The 23,001-nt window shown below is 43.6% G+C and overlaps 1 protein-coding gene across 2 annotated transcripts in view; it reads right to left on the bottom strand.

Moving 5' to 3' along the window:
• Ccdc88b (coiled-coil and HOOK domain protein 88B) overlaps window positions 1-13,299 on the bottom strand; it is a 30,244-nt gene extending 16,945 nt beyond the window's left edge. Inside the window, exon 1 of one of the 2 annotated variants that reach the window (XR_015619569.1) lies at window positions 13,031-13,294. Coding sequence is in view for 1 of the 2 variants with exons in the window: in XM_087548496.1 (XP_087404622.1) it covers window positions 13,031-13,129 (99 nt within the window). In the remaining variant the exon portion in view is untranslated. Of the gene's footprint in view, window positions 1-13,030 lie in introns of both variants that reach the window. The other variant, XM_087548496.1, reaches the window with a different exon arrangement.
• Between the last annotated feature and the right edge of the window lie 9,702 nt (window positions 13,300-23,001).

The following is a 23,001-nucleotide window of genomic DNA, read 5'->3' on the forward strand; positions in this document are numbered from 1 at the left end:
AGGCAGGAGGCAGCCTGCTGAGAAGGAAGGATATTCAAGGAATCAACGCACGGGTGCGCTAAGGCAGCCAGAAGCATAGATCAGGAACTGCTTGTGTTTATCTCTTCTTGTGAAGTCAGATGACAAGGTACTGCTGCCCTTCCACTGGCTTCAGCCCTGATGCAGCTGTTATTGTAGACACAAGCAAAATCCAAAGCCCCAGCAGCAATTCCTGAAGAAAGGTGTGGAGCCTAGGGGAGGACTCAGGTCTCTCCGGGAGCACCCCTCCCACAACCCAAATGGTGAGAGCACCGGAGGCAGGGACCCAACCCTGGTTTTCAAGTCCCCAAGCTGATGGTGTAAACTGTTTGAAGGAGGGCAGCTCTGTGGAGGACTCTGGATGTCCCAGGGTGTGAGGCCACTGCCAACAGACGTAAGGACTCTCAACAGAAGCGACCTCAGGAGTCGCCTCTGTGTGGGAATTCTGCCATGGAGCTCAGCAATTCCTTTTGATCCCACCATCCTGTGGTTTGTGTGTGTGTGTGTGTGTGTGTGTGTGAGAGAGAGAGAGAGAGAGAGAGAGAGAGAGAGAGAGAGAGAGAGAATTATATATGGTGTGAACCTGATCTAATCAGGAAGCAGATCTTCCGGGAAATATAAAAGTCCTAGCAATGAAGCGCCTCAGACATGGTTAACTTCTCTTTAGTGTCAGTTTCTATTATACTTAACAACATCTTAACGTTGATATGAGGTAATAAAAACAGCAATGGAGCAGTGGTGGCTCATGTCTGCAATCCCAGCACTCAGGAGGCTGAAGCAGGAGGATCAAAATTTGAAGCTGTCTCAGCTACGTCTAAGGCCTTGAAGCCTGACAATTTGAGTTCGATCACCCAGACCCACACAGTAGAAGGGGAGAAACAACACCGGCGAGCTGTCCTCTGGCGTTCACACACTCATGGTGGCATATGGGACCCCACACACAAACGTAACCAAAAATTAATAGAAATTAGGCCAAACACAGGCTTCACATGACCTGGGCATGGTTAATAAATGCTGGGGTCTCATTAACCCATTTGAGCTGGACTCCTCTATAAAAGAAAACCTATGGGATATTTCTCATCTTACAGAGAAGAAAAGTTGAGGCATAGAGAGGTTAAGAAACCTGCCTAAGGTCACACAGCTATGACGTTAGTGGCAGAGGGCAGCAAGTCCAGAGGATAAGGAGCAAGGGCATTTAATTAAGACAAGTTGGGGTTGACCAGCAGCAGAGAAAGCACGCAAGGCTGTAAGGAAGAGGCTCTACCCTGAAACGTCTGGGAAAGAAGGAAACCAGGTCAAGCAGTGCTGAGCAGTCCACAGGTGGGGTTCAGCACAATCATTTGTCAAACGACACAGCTGTACCCTGGGCCTCCCTAGTAATACTATCCAGGGATTGTGGGCTCCGGGCCTCTTGGATCTGGTGCCCAATTGCCTCCTCCAATTTCAGTCCAGGAAGCATTGCTAGCCTGGCCTCACAGGTCCTCCAGAGACAGCCTGAGTGGTAACTGGGACTCACCTTCACCTCGGCAGAAGGAGGCCCCTGTCTTGCTCAATTCTGTGCCACGCCCTTCCTGAACCCTGAGGCAGAGACCATATCCTGATTGCTTTTACTTCCTCCACCTAGACAAGCCTGGCCGACCTCCATCTGTCTCTAGACTGCTGAGTCAGGGGAAGCAGGCTGGGCAGCGGGGCACCCCGTTCCTTGGCACAGACATTCTGCAATTCCCAGGGTACTCTGCTGGCAGTCAGGGGTCCCTCCCTTGGCTTGAGTCTTCTCTTAAACATTTTCATGTACGTATGCAAGATTATGCTGGACAGTTTTGCATCTGACACCGACTAGAGTCGTTTTGAAAGAGAGAACCCCCGTGAGAAAATGTCCCTGCCAGATTGGCCTATGGGTAAGGTAAGCCTCTGATATATTTTCTCCACTGAAGATTGATGTGGGAGGGTACGGCACAATGTGGTCACTGCCACCCCTGGGCTTCTGAGGCCTAAGAAAGCAGAAGAAACATATAAGCCAGTCAGCAGTGTTTCTTCATGGCTTCTACTTAGGTTCCTGCCTTCAGGTTTTTGCCTTGAGTTCCTGCCCTGGCTTCCCTGGATGATGAACTACAAACTCTGTGAGATGAAATAAACCCTTCCTTCCCCAGATTTGCTTTTTTGGTAGTGGTGTTTTATCACAGCAATAAACTCCTGAGACAACAATTAAAAAAAATTATTTGAAAAGCAGGACCTTTGTGGCACATGAATGTAACCAAAACTTGCAAAGCTGAGACAGGAGGATTACAAATTTGCGGCCGATCTAGACTACATAGTGGGACCATATCATACTGGCTCATACCTGTAATCCCAGAACTTGAGAAGGATGAGTCAGAGGCCAGCCTGAGTGGGCCAAGTGGTGTATTCCAGGCCAGCCAGGTGCCCCTAATCCCAGCACTCAGGTGGACCTCTGAGTCTGAGGCCAGTGTGATCTTCAGAGAGGGGTCAGGACCGCCAGGGCTACAAAGAAACTCTGTCCTGGGGGGTGGGGGGGATGTACGGAGAGAAACTTAAAAGTCTATCATGCGGGGTTGGGGATTTAGCTCAGTGGTAGAGCGCTTACCTAGGAAGCGCAAGGCCCTGGGTTCGGTCCCCAGCTCCGAAAAAAAAGAACAAAAAAAAAAAAAAAAAAAAAAAAAAAAAAAGTCTATCATGCATCACTTCTCCTGCCCAGGCTAGAGGGAACCTCTGTTCTGCCCCCAGGCTAGAGAGAACCTCTGGTCTGCTTTGGTATCCTTTCTGAGGACACAGTGAGACTGCCCCCACATGGCCGTGTGCCTTCTGTGTTGCTTCACTGTTTGCAATCGAGTTTGTTTTTCTAGTGCTGCTGACAGGGGGCCATGGCTTCTTACATGCTAAGTGCACAGCACAGCCTGAACTGCAGCCCCAGGCGGCTAAGGGCTGTTGTCTTTCTCTTCAGAGAGCCAGGCATGGTGACACACGCCTTTTGTTCCAGAACTTAGGAAGTAGAGACAAGCAGATCTATGTGAGTTCGAGGCCAGCCTAGTCTACAGAGAGAGTTCCAGGACAGTTAGGGCTACACAGAGAGACCTTGTCTTGAGAAACCAAACTAACAAATAACAAATGAATAAACGCATGTTGCTGCAGGAGTTCAGAGGACAGCCATGGGTATCAATCCTCTCACCTTCTTCCATGTTTGGTATAGGGTCTCATACTGCACTTGTGTGCCTGGACAGGAGGCCCAGGAGCTTCCAGAGATTCTCTTGACTCTACCTTCCATCTCCCCAGAACTCCAGGATTACAGATGCTCAGACTTCACATCTGGCTATTCTGGTGACTCAAACTCATGCACTTGCATGGCAGCCCGGCCTAGAACTTATCACATAGCCCAGCATGGCCTCGGACTTGTGATACGTCTTGGGACTCAGACTTCCCAAGAGCTGAGATTGCAGGTGTGAGCCACTGGGTTGGTTTTGGTTTCAGGTTTCTAACAGAGTATCGCTGTGTAGTCCAGATTGGCAGCAAATTTGCAATCCTCCTGCCTGAGTTTCCCAGGCTCTGGTCACAGGGACATGCCACTAAAGCCCTGCTTTTTAGCATTGTGAGGTTTCTCCCCAGCCCAGCCTTGATGTCTCCACTGTCTGGCTCTGTCTCTTCTCCATTTACTCTCATGATTTTTGTTTGGTTTTGAGACAGGGTTTCTCTATGTAGCTTTGGCTGTCCTGGAACTCACTCTGTAGACCAGGCTGACCTCAAACTCAGAGATCCACCTGCCTCTGTCTCTGCCTCTGCCTCCCAAGTTCTGGGACTTAAGGCACCAGTACCTCCTGCCTTCATTTCGTCTCCTGTTGATGGATGTGGGGACACATTTGGATCTTGTACTATAAACTTCAAAGGCACAAGATCTGGCTTCCTCGGGGGTTTTTTGTTGTTTTTGGCTTTTTGTTTATTTGGTTTTTTTTTTTAAATCATTCCTAACATCTCAGCTCAGCATGGGGTGGGGGGCATTCACAACTGTAGCCTCAGCATTCAGAAGGCTGAGACAGATGGTGAGTTTGAGGCTAGCCTTGGCTACATAAAGACTCTATTTCAAAAAAAATGTATTGAGTATGATAGCACATGCAAAGGCAGGTGAATCTCTGTGAGTTCTAGGACATCATGGTCTACAAAGAGAGTTCTAGGCCAGCCAGAGCTGTATCTCTCTCTCTCTCTCTCTCTCTCTCTCTCTCTCTCTCTCTCTCTCTCTCTCACATGCGCGTGCGCACACACACACACACACACACACACACACACACACACAAACTTAATGGCAGGAGTAGTAAGTGGCTCAAGGCTGTATTTCCAGCATTTGGGAGGCAGAGTCAAGAGGATAAGAAGTTTCAAGCAAGCTTAGGCTAATTTAAATAACAAGTTTCAGGCTAGAGTCCACTGTACAGTGAGGTCCTATCTCAACAAACAAAAATCAGGGTCAGCAAGTTGCTTTAACAGGCAGAAGCTTTTCAGTCAAGTTTCACAACCTGAATTTGATTCCAGGGACCTGCATGGTAAAAGGAAAGAGTCATCCTCTGACTTACACATACACACACATACACACACACAAAATTCACACACACACACACACACACCACATCATACCTATACACATACCCACCACACATATACGCATATACATGAACACATAACACACACACAGGCACAGGCAAACACATACATCAGACACATACGCACTATATGCACACCACATATACATCACACACACACACTCACTATACCACATACACACCAAACAAACACACAATTCACATACCACATACACACCAAACACACATAATTTACACACTCACACACACCAAACAGATAGACACCATACACATACCACACACATACACTCACACATACAACATCACATACACAATACACACACCATGTATAACACATACAACATAGACCACACACACACAACACACATATATACACACTCACACACACTTACATATACCACACCACACACCCTGACATAAACATACCACATAAAACACATACACACTGACACATACACATACATCACATATACCACACACACCATACACAGCATACACACACACACTCATACATATGCCACACACTCTCACACACATACACACACCACATTTTATACCACACACACTCACACAAACACACATACCACACATACTACACACAAGCACACACACACATGTGCACACACACTGAATAAAGTTTAATTAAATATTTTTAACAAATCATAAAATTCATACAGGAAGCAGAGAGTGTAAATTAAATCTAGAGGTATCAGGACATAGCTGTGTTAGTAGATCTTTCGTGCCCCATGCAGGGAGCCCTAGGCACTAACCCCAATCCTACATAAACCAAATTAAACCGAATGTCATGGCACATGCCTATGATTCACAACTTGGGAGGAAGAAGAGGTGTAGTGAGAACTCTGGGATTTTGGTTTCTTTAAAAACACAGAAATATTATAAGAATATGGCTTCATTTCAATCCCAGGTTTGGGGCTGCTTCTAGCCAAGCCCGCTCAGTCAGTAAGGTCTCGAGGGAAGGAGTAAGGATTAAAGACAGAAAAGACAATTAGACAACATTGTAGTATGACTCCAGCAAGCTCTGAAGCAAGTTTATTCTTTCCCACACTACTTTTATACCATGCTAAGTACATGCAAGACATTGGGTCAGTTCTTGGTCAAAGACAAACAAGGCATAAACAAAAGTCCCCTGGATCACTGTATCCGGGGACTTATCAAGAAGATTGAGATACAAGGAATGCATCCTCAACTGTATTTATCTTAAGCCTACTTTCTTGTCTTAGCCCAATGTCAAATATTCTTGCTGATAACCTTGAAGCATCACCAAGAGCTCTCATATCTCTGTCTTTTTTCTTTTATAAACAAGACTGCATCTGTCTTAGGTTGTTCTGACAAGAATGCCTTAATTACCCATCATTGAAAATGTGTTATCCAAGGTAATGCACATATGTCTTAGGTTGGTAAGGCTCTGTGCAGAATCTCACAGTCACTGACTGCCAGCCTGTTAAACTAGTGGTTCTGTCTGGGGGATACACTTTTAAGTTTCAAGCCACGTATTTTGGTCTCTTATCAATGCTGTTAAAGGCAAGCTATATCAAAATGGACAGGAATAAAAGTATTCCAGGCACAAGAAAGTTTAACATGATCAAAGTATGTAAGCCATTCTTTTTCTTTTACAGTTTTATTTATTTTATATTTATATGTTTTATATTTATATAAGTATACTGTAGCTGACTTCAGACACACCAGAAGATGGCATCAGATCTCATCACAAGATGGTTGTGAGCCACCATGTGGTTGCTAGGAATTGAACTCAGGACCTCAGGAAGAGCAGTCAGTGCTCTTGACCTCTGAGCCATCTGTCCAGCCCTGTACACGCCATTCTTGAAGCTTGACCAAGATGAAATACTGAACTTAAGTCATAAATAATTTTATCAGCAACATCCACATCAAAACTCAGCGAAGCAGCATTCATTAAATTCATAATCTCAATATGCAAAGTTAAAATATCCAGAGAGGTGTTAGAATTATGCCAAATACCCTGTGAGTTTCTTTGAATTTTCTCCCAATTATAGTGACTGTAAATTTTAGAAGTGACACAAATCCATTGGTATTTAGCATGACACTCAAGATGGCTTCTTACTCTGAAACTCTGAACCTCCTCTCCAGTAATTTGAATAATATCATAAGGAGCATCAGTCCATTGTTCCAAGCGCCTATCTAAATACTCAGAGTATTAGTAACATTTTTTGCTAAATGATTAATAAAAGGGACTATCTTAACTTCTTGCCTCAAAACAGAAGCAATGACGTGCTAGCTATTAATGTAACCAAAGCTTCCTTACTGGTAATAATCAAACCCACTACCCTCTTGCTTCTACTTAAAGTCTGACTCACTTCTTCCAAAATGTGTAAGCCTTTTTCAGGATACCAGGTTTCAGGTAAATTTACAGGGATCATAATAAAAGCTGTTGGTGTACTACCATTACAGTGCAGAAACACAATTGGACAAAAGACAAAACAAGAAACACTGAACTCATATTCAGAGCCTACAACAAAGGAAACATTCCTAATTAGTAAAAGATTATGTGGTGTAATTCAGGATGTCACATTTACCTTAACCCTAGAAACAGTTCCATTCTTAGCCACAACAAACATAACATCATTCAAGGCAGCTGTCAATTTCCAAATATGTCTTTGAAAATGCCCAGAACCAGCCCTCCCAATGCCCACTGTCATTTCCTTTCTTCCAATATTGGATTGTTTTCCAGACCAGCCCCATGATTGAGTCAGAATTACTGGTCACATTAAAGGAAAGAGAAGGATCATTCTAACAACTTCTCTATTTGATTAATTTTTCAAAGGCAGTTTCCACAGTCTCCATGTCTGGGATACAGGCAAGCAAAGGTGGGTCAGAAACACAGGCCCAGTACAGCTTATTTGTCACCACTGTCAGGGCACTCGGCAAGCTCATGGTTAGCATCATTCTTTGTCCCAGCAACAGCGTGTCTCACCAATTGCTTTGGCAGCCACCACACTGCTTTAGCATCCTGCAGGAAAAAGACACAAACATGCCTTCTTCCCCATATTAATCCCCAATCAGGACTATGCCATATGCCAGTAAGTGGATCCTTCCATATCATCTAGGCATAAGAATGCTGAGTTGTAGGGCACCATAGACATCAGCAGCAGAGAGGTCCTTAGCGTCCAAGGTCAAAAAATTCAAAATAGAATTCTGTGGTGAAAGAGTATACAACTCTCCCCTCTTCTGTTTTATGTAACTGACTTTTTTAGCGCTCCATGAGCTTGTTCCAGAATTCTCTGTCCTTGAGGACACGTGCATTATAAATATAGCTAATAGGGGTCTGTCTGACAACAGGAGTAGACTCATGACTTTGAGACCTAGTAAAAGCTACCGGCTTGGGTTGAGAGGCACAGAACACATTTTTCTCAGAAGACTAGAGATACAGATTGAACATATGTTTTTAGCATGATGAGAAGCATCTTTAAGTTTGTATTCAGAAGACCACCAAAGGGGAATTAAAATCTCGAGCTTGTGATTGAACTGTAAACGGCCAATGTTCCACTCGATTTATATATATTTAACCATAATTTTTAAAAGTTTCTTTTGCAATATCAGAGCACAACCATAATTATGGAAGGCAAAACCAATTTTTAACAGTGTAAACGATCCAGTCTCTCTAAAAATCAATACCAAGGGCATTATTTTCACGTTACAAAGTTTGACTGCCTGTTCTTGTACACAGATGCATGATGGGGCATCTTTTAATACCTCATTAAAGAAACATCGTTTTAAATCCTACCTTTTATAAGTCTGGTTCCTAGGACAGGAATTGCATAAAATATTATCCCAATTTAAAGGTATCTTTAGAGACATATTTCCCTGGGGTGGCTCACACCGTATGTTGTTGCCCAAAATGACTCCAACTTTGAGTTTCCAGTTTTAAGCCAACTTTCTGTTACAAAAGTTACAAAATTTTAACCATACTCAATAACTTATAAGCCAATAATCTATAATCAAGACATGCAGAACATAGTCATACATTTAGGACCAGTCAGAAACAAACATGAAGTGGCTACACACATTTACCTATTTAGTCCAGACAGACAAATTTTTCATATTTTTTTCTAGCTGTAATTTCAAGGAAGGAATGCCTTGTCACCTGCTGAACCCAATAATCATAATCACAGAGATTTTTGTAGGAGAAACAGCCATTGTCTCCCTTACCTGAGGAGCTGCTGGCCCCTTTAAGAGTGATTTATGAATCACGGCAACAATCAAGCAAGGAAACGAGACCACAGGTATAAATTAACAGACATGGACAGACTGGAGCACCAAGGATAGACATTAGACAGAGAGGGAAGAACTAGATGATGTCCCACCAAAGGGACCCAGCACCAGGACTAGGCATTTCCCCAGGGGAGCCAGAGAGGAGGCGGGATGTCTCCTGAGCTCCTCCTGACCTTAGGAGAGGTCTGAAACAGCTTTCATTCACGTTCCTTCTCTTTCACCGAAGTGTCCCTGGACAGTGGAGATGACTGCTTTTCTGAAACCCACTTGTCCCTCTCATGTCCAGGGCCTAAACTCTCTCTAGTTGAAATCCAAAGGGTAAAAGCATTTATGGGAACTTTTTCAGGACCATGTATTGGATAGGTAGTAACCTTTTACCCTCTCTCACACCTTCCCCCATGTCTGCAAATTTATCATACCTTCCTCAGGGAACCAGGGACAAAATTTCTTCTATAAAAAGCAAAAACCGGAGGGTTGGGGATTTAGCTCAGTGGTAGAGCACTTACCTAGCAAGCCCAAGGCCCTGGGTTCGGTTCCCAGCTCCGAAAAAAAAAGAAAAAAGAAAAAAGAAAAAAGAAAGAAAAAACCGGGTAGGCCATTTTTTACTTATCTTCCCTTCTCTAGATTTTAGCATATCTCTAAGCATATGAACAAAAAGCATTCTACCATTACCCTGTTCTGTTTTTACAGGGCTTACTCACTGCTGGCCCAAATTTCCTTTATTTTCCTGAGCACTTGCTTCCAGTTCCCAAGGTGTCCTTCACTGACCCTTTCCTACTCAAGCCCTCATTGTGGTACCACCTGACCCAGCTCACTCTGTCAGTCAACAAGGTCTCGAGGGAAAGAGTAAGGATTAAAGACAGAAAAGACAATTAGACAACATTGTAGCATAACTCCAGCAAGCTCTGAAGCAAGTTTATTATTTCCCACACTGCTTTTACTCCATGCTAAGTACACGCAAAACATTGGGTCAGTTCTTGGTCAAAGACAAACAAGGCATAAACAAAAGTCCCCTGGATCACTGTATCTGAGGACTTATCAAGAAGATCAAGATACAAGGAACGCATCCTCAGCTGTATTTATCTTGAGCCTACTCTCTTGTCCTAGCCCAATGTCAAATATTCTTGCTGGTTTCCTTGAAGCGGCACCAAGAGCTCTCCACTTGCTTCGAACTGTCCACAGCAGCTGACTATGATTTGCCTCATGCTCTAGCAGAATCGTGGTTTTGCCAGCAGATAATTTCTATGACTGTGTGATGTTTGGAATTCTGGGAACTTTTCAGAGGATACATAAATGCTAAGGCCTTGAGAGGTGGGGTGGTGGTTGGGGGTTGTTTTAGGGAAGTTGTTTGCAGTTTGTTAATAGCCATGATCAAGAAAGAAACAAAAAGGAAGAAATTAGATTCGGGGATTTTCCTACTCCCTCCCTCCCCTCTATCCTGCTTTCTCTCCTATCTAGTGTTAGGGGTGAAACGGTGGGAGGAGACAAAGGGTTGGAAGAGAAGAAGCCACAGTGTAGCAAAGAGCAATGCAAAAAGAGGATCAGGAGCTCAAGGTTATCTTTAGCTACATAAGGACTTTGAAGTCAGCCTGGGCTACATGAAGTTCTGTTTTTAGAAAATCTGGGCCTTGTGGCACAGACTCATATTCCCAGCCATAAGGAAAGCTGAGGCAGAATGGTTACAAGCTCAACGCCCGCCTCAGCTCTGTGTCTAGCCAGTTCCAGCTCCATTTCAAAATATATAAGCAGTGGTGCACACCTTTAATCCTGGCACTCAGGAGGCAGAGGCAATCACATCTTTGGGAATTCAAGGCCAACCTGGTCTATAGAGTGAACTCCAGGACAGGCAGGGCTGCACAGAAGAGACCCTGTCTCATAAAAACTAAACCAAACAACTGAACAAGCTATCACTGTATAGCCCAAGGCTGGCTTCAAAGACAAGGTCTTTCTGCCTCAGGCTGCTAATTGCTGGGGTCACAGGCTTGTATCACACCTCCCACTGGTGGCTTTTTTTTTTAATTTTTAAAATTTTTTTTATTTATTTTATGTGATTACACTGTTGCTGTCTTCAGACACACCAGAAGAGGGCATTGGATCCCGTTACAGATGGTTATGAGCCATCATGTGGTTGCTGGAAATTGAACTCGGGAAGAACAGCCAGTGCTCTTAACTGCTGAGCCGCCACTCCAGCCCACTGGTGGCAATTTTTAAAAGGGCTCAGTTCACATTGCTGTCCAGCAGAGGGCGCCAAAAGAAGGGCAAGAAGCTGAGACTGTCAGACAGACAAATGGATTGTGGACGCCATATCCCCTCCCTGGGTGCACAACAAATCTGTACAAGACAGGGCTGGGAAAGACTGCAGCCTTTAGTTCTCTTCTGGTTTTGAGATTTATGCATAGCCACAATCCAACAGGAACGCCAGAAGGAGGAGGGCTCTGTGCTGGGGACCAGAGGCCTGACCAGGCAGCCTCGGCCACCGTTAAGCTTTTCCTCTCTAGCTGATTGACCTAGGGGTCCCACCTGTTAGGATGTGGCCTGGCTGCTCTCCCACCCTGTACTCAGGTGGTTTATGGATGGCCCCAGGTTCAGAAACTCAAAACATAAAACAGCCTCCAGGGCTAGATGGCATCTCCACAGAGACTCCCTCCTTCCCAGCCCTGTGGGAGAAACTGTTCAGGTCCAGAAATGCTCAGTGACCCATGCTGCCTCTGTAGGAGGCCAGATCCAGCTGGAATGGAGCCCAGAGCCCTCTGCCCACAGCTTACCAGGTGCATCTGAAGGAAGAGAAGCCCAGGCCTATCACTGTCAATCAGTCAGACCTTCCTTTCTGCTCTCCCCAAAGTCTCACTTCCCTGTCTGTCCCCCAAGGCTGTCGGCATCACTAGGACACATACTTCCATGTCCTTCCAGGCCTCTCCCTGTGCTTCAAATCAAGCTGGAAGCTCTGTCCATGACCTTCAAACCCCTGAAGAAAAGCCCCTCTACCAGGCGTGGTGGTGCATGGCTTTAATCCCAGCACACAGGAGGTAGAAGCAAGCAGATCTCTGAGGCCAGCCTGGTCTATAGAGTGAGCTCCAGGACACACAGGAAAACCCTGTCTCAGAAAAAAAAAGAAAGAAAGAAAGAAAAGAAAAGAAAAGAAAAGAAAAGAAAAGAAAAGAAAAAAAAAAGAAAAGAAAAGAAAACAACCCTGACTAGTAAGACTCTAATCTGAAATGTCCCCTGATGTCTTGTGGCTCCCAGATGTGGCCCTATTTTGGTTCTAAAAACAATGAGAAATTGGATCCCAGCTAAAGAAAGACAATCTCCGGGGGAAGGTCCTTGAGTGTGCATTATTTTGACTACTTCCTGTCTTGCTCTCTGCTTCCTGTTCCTGAATCCGGCTTCTCCACCATGCATTCCCCCAATACAATGGACTGAACGCTCTGAAATTGTGAGCTGAGTTTGTGGCTCAATTGGTAGGATACTTGCCTAGCATGCATGGTGTTCTGGAGTTTAAGTCCCAGCACTGCATATACCAGGGACTGGTGGCACACTTCCCAGACTTAGGAAGTGAGATTATAAGGTGTTCAAACCCATCTTCAGTCATATAACAAATTCAATGCCAGCTTGAGATAGGTGAGATCCTGTCTCAAAAACAAATAAGGCGCTGGAGAGATGGCTTCCCAGTTAAGAGGACCTGAGTTCAGTTCCTAGCACCCATATAGTGGCTCTCAATTATCTGTAACTCCAACTGCAGAAACTCCCATGCTCTCTTCTGCCTTCCACAGGTGTGGTGAGCAAAGACACTTATACACATTAAAATAATAAATTAATCTTTGGGGCTGGAGAGATGACTCAGTGGTTAAGAGTACTGGCTGCTCTTCCAGAGGACCGGGGTTCAATTCCCAGCACCCACATGGCAGCTCACAACTGTCTGTAACTCCAGCGCTAAGGAATCTGACACCTCACACAGATGTACACGCAGGCAAAACACCAATGCACAGGAAAAAAAACTAAAAATAAATAAATCACTTGAAATTAAAATAAATTAATTGATCTTCAAAATAGAGTTAAATAATAAAGAATAAGTGAATAAAGTAATCTTTGTTTCTGCCAGGTGTTTTGTTATAATAACAAAAAAGAGTAAGTAATATACTTACCTGATCTTTCTTCTTCTCTCCTCTGTCCCCTCTATGTCTTTCTGTCCTTCTCCTGTTCCTCTCCCCCTCCACTTCATAAGGACCCCTCCTCTTTCTCATCCCTACTATACACGGTCAACAACCCACCTCTCACAAATGACTTCCCCTTTTCCCATGGACCCCAAACCCCATCCCAGACCCGTTGTGTTCTGTGACGGTCTCATCTGTCCTGTGGAACTGTTGTCCCTGCCAAGCATGTGTGGTATCTACAGCCACCTCAGGACTGCTCTGCTCTGTATTTGTATTGACGCTTTTGTCACCGGCCATAAAACATTTGTTTGCAAGGTGCAGTATGTTCTTCCACATGCCTGAGGCCATGCATCCAGGAAGCTCTGGTGCCAAGATCCAGAAGGCACCTAAGGTCATCCTCCTGCCTAAGAATTCCCACTGCAAAGATAAAGAGAATGAGTCTCCCACTGGGTGTGGCGGGGCACACCTGTGATCCTAGTACCAAGGGGCTGGAGCCAGAGATAAAGAGTTCAAAGTCAGCCACTCCTCAGCTACATAGCAAATCTGAGGCCAGCCTGGGCTGTGTGAGATTGTCAAAAGAATAAGACAGAGGCTGGAGGGACAGCAGTGGCTGCTCTTCCAAAGGGCCTGTATCCAATTCCCAGAACCCATGTGACCGCTGTTTCTGAAGATCCAAAGCCCTCATCTGGCATCAAAGGACAGTTCACATATGCTGCACAGATATGCAGGCAGGCAGAACACCCATACTCATAAAATAAAACAGTTTTCAATTTTCATGATTAAAAAAAAGAGCACTTGCCGCTCTTGTGGAGAATCCATGTGGCATCTCATGGCTGTCTAACTCCCGCTCCAAGGGATCGGACACTCTCCAAGAGCACCAGGCATGCAGATGGTACACATATGTATATGCAGGCAAAACTCTCATTCACATAAACAAAAATGAAAAAGGAAGGAGAGAAGGAAGGAAGGAGGTAAGGAAGGACGGAAGGAAGGACGGAAGGAAGGAAGGAAGGGCACCTCAGGACCAGGTGGTACACACCTACAGTTCCAACTGAGGCAGGAGGTTCATGTGAGCTCAGAGTTCAAGATTGGCTTGGACAATGTAATGAGAACCTATGCAAAAAGAGGAGAGAGACAGAGAGAGGGAGAGGGAGAGGGAGAGGGAGAGGGAGAGGGAGAGGGAGAAGGAGAACAAGAGAGGGGAGTTAGCTAAGTGGGACTGGATGGAGGTATAAGAAAGCACAGCCTGAAGGTGGAGCTCAAGTCCACCACCTTGGGCTCTGAGAGCTCCAAAGGCACCCCAGTTTCTGTGCCAGCACTGGGCACTGGTGAAAGAGAATGGCAGGCATCCAGGCGCATCAGCTAGCAAGGAGGAAACCGCCTGGGGTCACCAACCACCCTTCTAATTAAAATGCACGTTAAGAATCCACCACCATTAAACACCCCTTAAACAGGAAAACCAAATCCCAAAGGAAAGTGAGCTGTGAGAAAGTCCTCAAGGCTCCTCAGTGAGGGCTTCCAGGTGGGCCAATAAAACAGTCAGCCTTTGCCCTGGCAGCCCAGCCTCAGAGTCCAAGAGGAAAGAAACAGAAATTGTGTCCAAAGCCACTGCTCACCTGAATAAGGACACCAGATTTCCACCATGACAAGCCAAGAGAACCACACATCTCTGACTCGCTACGCCCAGACTTCCCGCCCGTATCCTCCCCTCTTGAGGCTTTAGCACAGACTGTCCCTACATCTTAGAACATCCACCCAAGGTAGGGTCCATGCCTGGCAGCCTCACTGCTGGGAGCCAGACAGACTCAGAGAGGACTCTCAACAGAGGGCTACTGAAGGCAAGGCCCCTTGTATGACTGTGAGGGGACCTGGGGGATGAGAATGTGGAACCCTAGACATGCCAATATGCCCCCTCAAAATTATACAGAGTTGCACTGCTCAAAACAGAGATGGCTCCCCAATGTATTAAGAATCCATATTAGGAACTGTACACACACCTGTACTCCCAGCACGCAGGAGCCTGAGGAAGGAGGGTTATTGCAATTATAGATTACATAGTCATTTCAAAGTCAGCCTGACCTACACTGTGAGGTGAAAGAGAGCCCGTGACTTGAAGGAGGGGCAGTATGAAAACTGAGTAAAAATGGCTGCAGAGCAAACCTGAGGGCCTGAGTTCATTCAGTCCCAGGACCCACAGGGGTTGGGAATGGTGGTGACTGACTCCTAAAAATTACCTTCTGGTCTGAGAGATGATAAAAAAAAGGGGGGGCGGGGGAGTCCTAAAGGATCCACTGCAGGACAATTAGGGTGATGACAGATCAAGGTTGTGAGGACAGGGTCAGAGCAATGTCACCAGGGAGTTGAGGCCACACTGAGATCTGGGGCAGCTCAGCACATGTCCCTTTCAAAGCTGATGGTTTGGGGTTTTGAGACAGGGTCTCACTATGTGGACCAGACTGGCCTGGAACTCACAGAAATCGTCTGTGACTATGAGTGCTGGGATTAATGGTGTGTGTCACCATGCCTGGCTTCCAAGGCTGGTAGAAGCAATACTAACGATTTGGAAACCATGGTCTCCTCAAAGTTCCCTTTTCTCAGAAGTGACCCTTGAGTGGCCAATAATTCTTGCTGTCTACCCAATGTTCCATAGCAACACTACCCACAGTTTCGGCTTGGAAGCGATTTCCCAATTCCCTTGTAGCTGTTTGGGTCATGTGACTAAATTCTGTCCAATGAGATATGTTGAGCCCCCTGCCCCCAGCATAGCCGTAGTCATTTTGTTCCATGCCTGCCAGCTATTTCATACTGTTTCCGTAATATGCCTGCCAGTCATTGACACCAGAAAGTAACTTGACTCAGAGCAAGGTCATGGCGATCACACATCCTGTTACATTCTGTATGTGGTTTGTTATCTTAAGAAATTCCACAAAACTTTATGTAGGACTCGTTAAATTAAAGGTCAATGTGAACTGTCATGTCTAAAATGGCTTGAGTCACAGCCAACCACCAGACAGCACTTCCTGTGCCTGGATATGAGTTCACTGTGGTTTGGGGGGGGTTTAGCCTTTATAAGTTGACAGAGAAAAATGTTGGGGGTCATAGCCTCAGCCCCCAAATTCTGAGCTACGTCCCTGATTGATCAGTCTCAGGGTGTGCATTCAATAAGCCATCCCTGTTGGACCGAGATCAGTGTGTGGGGCGGTGTCTCCTGAACCCCAACATTGGGTACATTGGCCACGACGGCCTCTCCCCTCGAGCACCCCTCAGTTGCTGACAGTGAATGCCACCAAGCCACCTGAGCCCTCGGTTTCTTTGTACCTGCTCAGTTCTTTTTCTTGGTTCGGTCTTGTTTCTGATACCTTTTAGTGACTTAAGTGGAGGCAGCTGGACAAAGGAATGCCCTCGGGTCAGGAGAATGGAGGATGCTCTGAGCCTTCTCTTGGGCTAAGGAGTTGGAGTACCATCCAGCCCTTCAGACTTGGACTTGGACTTTGAAACTCGGTTGTGCTTGTTTTGTCTTCCACTTTCATTTTGATTTTTGGTACCGCTCTCCTCTATTTTTAACCCCTTCACTATGGAATACCTGGGTCCCTTCCCTCTCTTCCCCAAGTCTATTGACTGTCCTTGGAGCGTTAGTCTATCCACGTCTGTCCGTTTGTGTCTATCGTTTCCTTTAGTTGCTGGATTCTTGTCCTGCGCTTCATATTCACAGTAAAAAAGGTTAAAACTTCATCTGCTGGATGTTTACCCCTTGGGTTAGATTTGACTCAATTCAAGGATCTTTAAGGGGAAAAAAACAGCTGAATTGGGACAACGAAAACTGGAAAAAATGGCCCTTGAAGCCCTGCTCCTGCAGCTAGGAGTCTAGCATTGCTAAAGAAGCCCTCCAAAGCTGCTTGATCGGCACAAGCCGCACTTAAAGAGGCATCACCAGGTTCTCCGCAGCTCTGGTGAGGGAGCTTATGGCTAGTCCTACAAAACCTCCGTGCCCACGAGACTTGGACTCAGCAGATGGTAAGGTGCTCTTCCCTTGAAATTACAGCTAGAAAAAGTAAGAAAAAAATGTATCCGTCTATTCTAAATGCATAAGTGTATGTGGCCACTACATCTTTGTTTCTGACTTGTCTTTTTTTTTTTTTTTCCTTTTTCTTTTTTACAGAGCTGGGGACTGAACCCAGGGCCTCGCGCTTGCTAGGCAAGAGCTCTACCACTGAGCTAAATCCCCAACCCCCCTGACTTGTCTTAAATGTAGAAGCTTACTATGTTCTGCATGTGTTGGTTATAGATTATTAGCTTATAATTTATTGGGTGTGGCTAAAAAAATTTAGTAACATCTGCTATAACAAAAAGTCAGCTTAAAACTAGTAAGACAGAGTTAGAGCAGTTCTGGGCAACACACACAGGGCATGAGCCAAGCCAGGGAATCAGGTGCCTAAAGATACTTTTAAATTGGGATGATATTTTTATGCAATTCCTATCCTAAAGATCAGTCTATAAAGGAGAGGGTTTAAAACAATGTTTCTTTAATGAAGTTTTAAAGCTGCACCTTGGGGGTTGGAGAAATGGCTCAGCAGTTAAGAGCATTGACTGCTCTTCTAGAGGACCTGAGTTCAAATCCCAGCAACCACATGGTGGCTCACAACCACCTGTAATGAGATCTGATGCCCTTTTCTGGTGTGTCTGAAGACAGCGACAGTGTACTTATATAGAATAAATAAATCTTTTTTTTTTTTGGTTCTTTTTTTCGGAGCTGGGGACCCCAGGGCCTTGTGCTTCCTAGGCAAGTGCTCTACCACTGAGCTAAATCCCCAACCCCGAATAAATAAATCTTTAAAAAAAAAAAAAAAAGAGATTTCTAAAAAAAAAAAAAAAAAAAAAAAAAAAAGCTGTACCTTGATGCATTTTCTTGCTGGCAGCCAAACTTTGTAACACTTGATATTGCAGATGATTGCATTGCACTGATACTAATTTTAAAAAACACTGGATTATTTAAATTGCTTTTAAAAAACTAGTTTTGGGGGTTGGGGATTTAGCTCAGTAGTAGAGCGCTTGCTTGCCTAGCAAGCGCCAGGCCCTGGGTTCGGTCCCCAGCTCCGAAAAAAAAAAAAAAAAGAACCAAAAAAAAAACCAAAAAACTAGTTTTGTCTTCTAAAAATTATAATTACACTATTTTTTTTTCTTTTTTTCGGGGCTGGGGACTGAACCCAGGACCATAATTACACTATTAAAACTTGATTTTGTCTTCCAAAAATTATGGTTATGCTCTATGACCTCACTTTTTATTTTTTTTTTTTTTTTTTTTTTTTGGTTCTTTTTTTTTCGGAGCTGGAGACCGAACCCAGGGCCTTTCGCTTCTTAGGCAAGCACTCTACCGCTGAGCTAAATCCCCAACCCCTGACCTCACTTTTTAAAAGATACTTTATGGGGCTGGGGATTCAGCTCAGCGGTAGGGCGCTTGCCTAGCAAGCTCAAGGCCCTGGGTTCGGTCCCCAGCTCTGGGAAAAAAAAAAAAAAAAGATGCACTAAAAGATACTTTATTTTGATATTGTAAAAACAACTTTTAAAAAATATTAAAATACATAAAGCTATGAGACATTTTAAATTTCATTAAATATTTTATTATGGTGTCTTTATTAATATATGATGGTTACAATGAAGAAGAACATTTTAATGAAAATAACTTAAGGGTGACAGAAACTATAATGACTTTAGGTATCTAATGAACAACAGCAATTAAATTATGGACCCATGAAGACAATTATGATTTAAAAATAAAAGCTCAGTCAATCCCTATTATGATATCTATTATCTGATAATGAAAATAATGAATATGAAAACAGAAGGTTTTTGTTTAAAAAATACAGCTATTGGGGTTGGGGATTTAGCTCAGTGGTAGAGCGCTTGCCTAGCAACCGCAAGGCCCTGGGTTCGGTCCCCAGCTCCGAAAAAAAGAAAAAAGAAAAAGAAAAAAAGAGAAAAAAAATGCAGCTATTGATTGATGAAATATAATGTCAATTAGATATACATTCCTGAGGAATTTTCAATCAGTTGTAGTTTTTGTCTTTTTCTTTTTATTACATCAGGTATATTGCTCTATAAATTATGGTAATAATACCAAGAATAAAAATTAAGGAATTTGTTAATTTAAATTTTTTTAAGATTTACAAGATTTACAATATTAAAAAGGCTAAGAATCACTGACTCCTGAAATCCACCCACCATTCCTTTCAGTTTGTCTGAGCTCCAGCAAGGCTCCAGGATCCCCCTCCTTTCAGCACAACAGGCCAAGCAGATAAGAGCTCCCTTGCCATTTTTCCCAATTTGTTAACCTTCCCCTGTCCTGACACTTAGTATAAACCTAATCATATGGGAAACTGCTATGTTCTATAATGATATAACATATAAAGATCAGAAAAGGTTCTAGTCTCTTTATGGAGTATATTTATGGATTAAAAGGGGTTTGTTTTTGTACTAAAATATCTTCAACTCAAAACTATAATTTTTAAGGCTCAAACCTAACAGGAATTGATAGTAACCTTGAAGGTGATCAAATGCTTTAATATGTTCAGAGATATATTTAAAGCCATTCTATGTACTGATACAGTTAATTACAAGGTTTAAGCTTTATTTAGTCTCTTGTTTTATGCTTGTAAGGTACAGCTTAGAGTAAATGGCTAGAAACAGATGAAGGTTGTTTAACTCAGATATGTCAGGTAGGTTCTAGCCCTCAGAAATCTACTGAATATGGCATTTGATATGTTTAAACTTACCATGACAGTCAGAGACTCCCAAATCCTAACAGTGAACACACACACACACACACACACACACACACACACACACACACACACAAGATCTCCAAGAAGATATGGGCACAGTGACAAAGGAGACCACCAGGATTGTGGTATGATAATGACTGGGCATAACTGCCCCAATCTCTCTTCCTGCTTCCAAGTCCCAGCCTGAACTATGGACAGAGGACAATTGGAGAACTGACTACCACACATTGCTTAACACACGGTGAGGTCAGTCTCTCACATGTTCCTCCTCCACAGGAAAAAGCCTCTTCATTTGGTTATGATGGGCAAAGACTGGCTCTGCCATTGGTACCATAGAGACAGGGGAGCCTGGGATAACTGTCTAGGTAATAAAATATGGACTAGACTCTGTCATTTTAATTGACACATAAGCCATTTAGACTACAACTTATCCTTCTTAGGTCTCTGGTCATATTGACAGCTAAACTAGTTGTAGCTTAACAGCTAGAAAACAACAGGCCAGGCTGGAGAGATGGCTCAATGGTTAAAAGCACTGACTGCTCTTCAAGAGGTCCTGGGTTCAATTCCCAGCAACCACATGGTGGTTCACAACCATCTGTAATGGGATCTGATGCCCTTTTTGGGTGTGGATGAAGACAGCTACAGTGTACTTACATATAAATAAATAAATCTTTAAAAAAAAAACAGGCCACTAGTTTCTTATTTCAAGGTAATCCAGGACTGTGTTAATTCATTAGTCAATTCACTAGTTAGTCAAACCTACTAGGTCTCTTATTAAAAGGGGCAAACAGGTTTGCCATGCTCATGGGCTTCATATTAAATGACTGCTCTCAATAATCAACTGCCTGTGTCTCATAGTAAATAACTGAATAAAAATATAAAATGTAACACGTATTTAAGAAAAATGTGGGTCCAGAAAAATGTTTTAAATTGATAAATGCAAATAATAAAGATTAGAGGAAATAAAGAAACTTAGAGATGGCAGAAAATGATATAGATAAAAATACTTTAGATGAAAGATGTTTAAAGTTGGAAATGCAAGTTATAAATGATGGAAAATCTAAAAAGACGTTTAAGATTGGAAGGTCTAAGTGTCTAAGAAGGTGGGGTTTTTTTTGTTTTTTGGGTTTTTTTTTTTCTTTTTTTTTTCCGGAGTTGGGGACCGAACCTAGGGCCTTGTGCTTGCTAGGCAAGCGCTCTACCACTGAGCTAAATCCCCAACCCCTTAAGAAGGTGTTTTAAGGTACATGAATGCATGTTATAGAGGCATAAGAAAGTGATTTAAGATATAAATAAAGAGGAAAGTGTTCCATACTCCAACCCCCATGCTACCGTTATACTAAGTTCAAAGTTCAGAATTTTAACATCGATCAATGAAGTTTTAATAAGCTAATAGAACACTGACTGTTTACAGTTCAGTCACAAGCTCAAGATTTTAAATTCTTTTTGGTTGTCTTCTAAATGTAGACTTAAAGGTGTTTCTCAACACGCTAAAAACATCTCCGTCCAATCTGCATATCTAGCCCTCTAGACTGAGGAAAGAATGTCTGTGCCTTTTAACCCAAACTCACAGCTTTTGCTCGGTCTCAAAGGCATGAGTCTACTGTTGTATTACAGATACCTGTTAAGGAATTTTTGTAAAATATGGATTTCAGTACACTAGAATAAACTAGTACATTAGAATAAACACTAATGTATATTCTTTTGTAAACTAAAGTTCACATAAACTTTAGGGAATTAAAAAGTCATAAGATTTTAATCCACCTGCCACAGATCAAATGGACTCCAGATAGGTACGCCCACGTGTTCTTGAGAATGGGATTTTTCCCTTGGTCTTGGGATTGTTCACCTTCCCCAGTTACTAGACAGTTTTAACTTCCGTCCCTAGTCTATTCTCTCAGCAGATTCTCACCTGGCTGGCAGACTCCATCCAGGGGTCACCTGTGGACCGAGCTCTGGACTTACTGATGTTAACCAGTCCAGCCGATGGGATGGCTTCTGTCTTCTCTAGATGCTAATCAGATGCTTCTGACAAATGCCCACTGCCCAGTCTTTGACTAGCATTTCAGCCTTCCTGGGCCCCGATAACAACGTCCTAATGTGAACTATAAGCAATTTCAGAAGAGACTACATAATCCATTGTCCCACCTTACAGGCTAAAATACTAAGTCAAAAAGGAACTCACTGGGGGCCATGCTGAAAAGGACCCCACTTTGTGATCCTGACCACCCTAATGGTCATGAAAGTAGATGGGATTGAATCCTGGATTCATTACTCTAATCCGAAGTTCACCCCCTGGAAACATCAGGTCCCAGACCAGCAATGGGGTCATCAGACAACACCTCCAGGTCCAGTTAAAAACCAGACTGGTATAAGACTCTGGAGACTTGGGGCTGGGGATTTAGCTCAGTGGTAGAGCGCTTACCTAGGAAGCGCAAGGCCCTGGGTTCGGTCCCCAGCTCCGGAAAAAAAGAACCAAAAAAAAAAAAAAAAAAAAAAAAAAAGACTCTGGAGACTGGTTTTCTATTTTTGTGTTGCCTTGAGTTCCTGAGGCACAGACTCCAGCACAACACATACGAACTTTGATTAGAACTACAGACTGGAGCCTAATTACTGACACCACTGCCTGTGGTTCCCCCAACCTCACCCTTGACCTATGCAAACTGTTTGGCCCAAAATGGAATAGGTACCCAAAGACTACAAAGATATATGTTCCTCGTTCTTTGGGTCTTTTGGATATGGGATGCAGAGTACAAAAAAATAGTTTGGCCACCCTTCAGGTATATTCCTGTCCCTCAGACCCTGACTGTGGAGAACAAGACATGTACTTTTGTGCTACATAGGGCTGTGAAACATTAGCTCCCTGGATCACCAATAAGGATAATTATATTCAGATAGAGAGGATTCAGAACCTGTCTTAAAAAACTGATAAGATATTAACCCATTCAAATTAAGATTAAGGGCTGGAGAAATGGCTCAGTGGTTAAGAGCTCTGACTGCTCTTCCAGAGGTCCTGAGCTCAATTCCCAGCAACCACATGCTGGCTCCCAACCATCTGTAATGAGGTCTGGTGTGTCTGAAGACAGCTAGAGTGTACTTGTATACATTAAATAAATAAATACATACATACATACATACATACATACATACATACATACATACATACATATTTTTTAAAAATGC

This window comes from Rattus norvegicus, chromosome 1 (assembly GCF_021556685.1).
Source record: "Rattus norvegicus strain SHRSP/BbbUtx chromosome 1, alternate assembly SHRSP_T2T, whole genome shotgun sequence".
Classification (NCBI taxonomy): domain Eukaryota; kingdom Metazoa; phylum Chordata; class Mammalia; order Rodentia; family Muridae; genus Rattus; species Rattus norvegicus.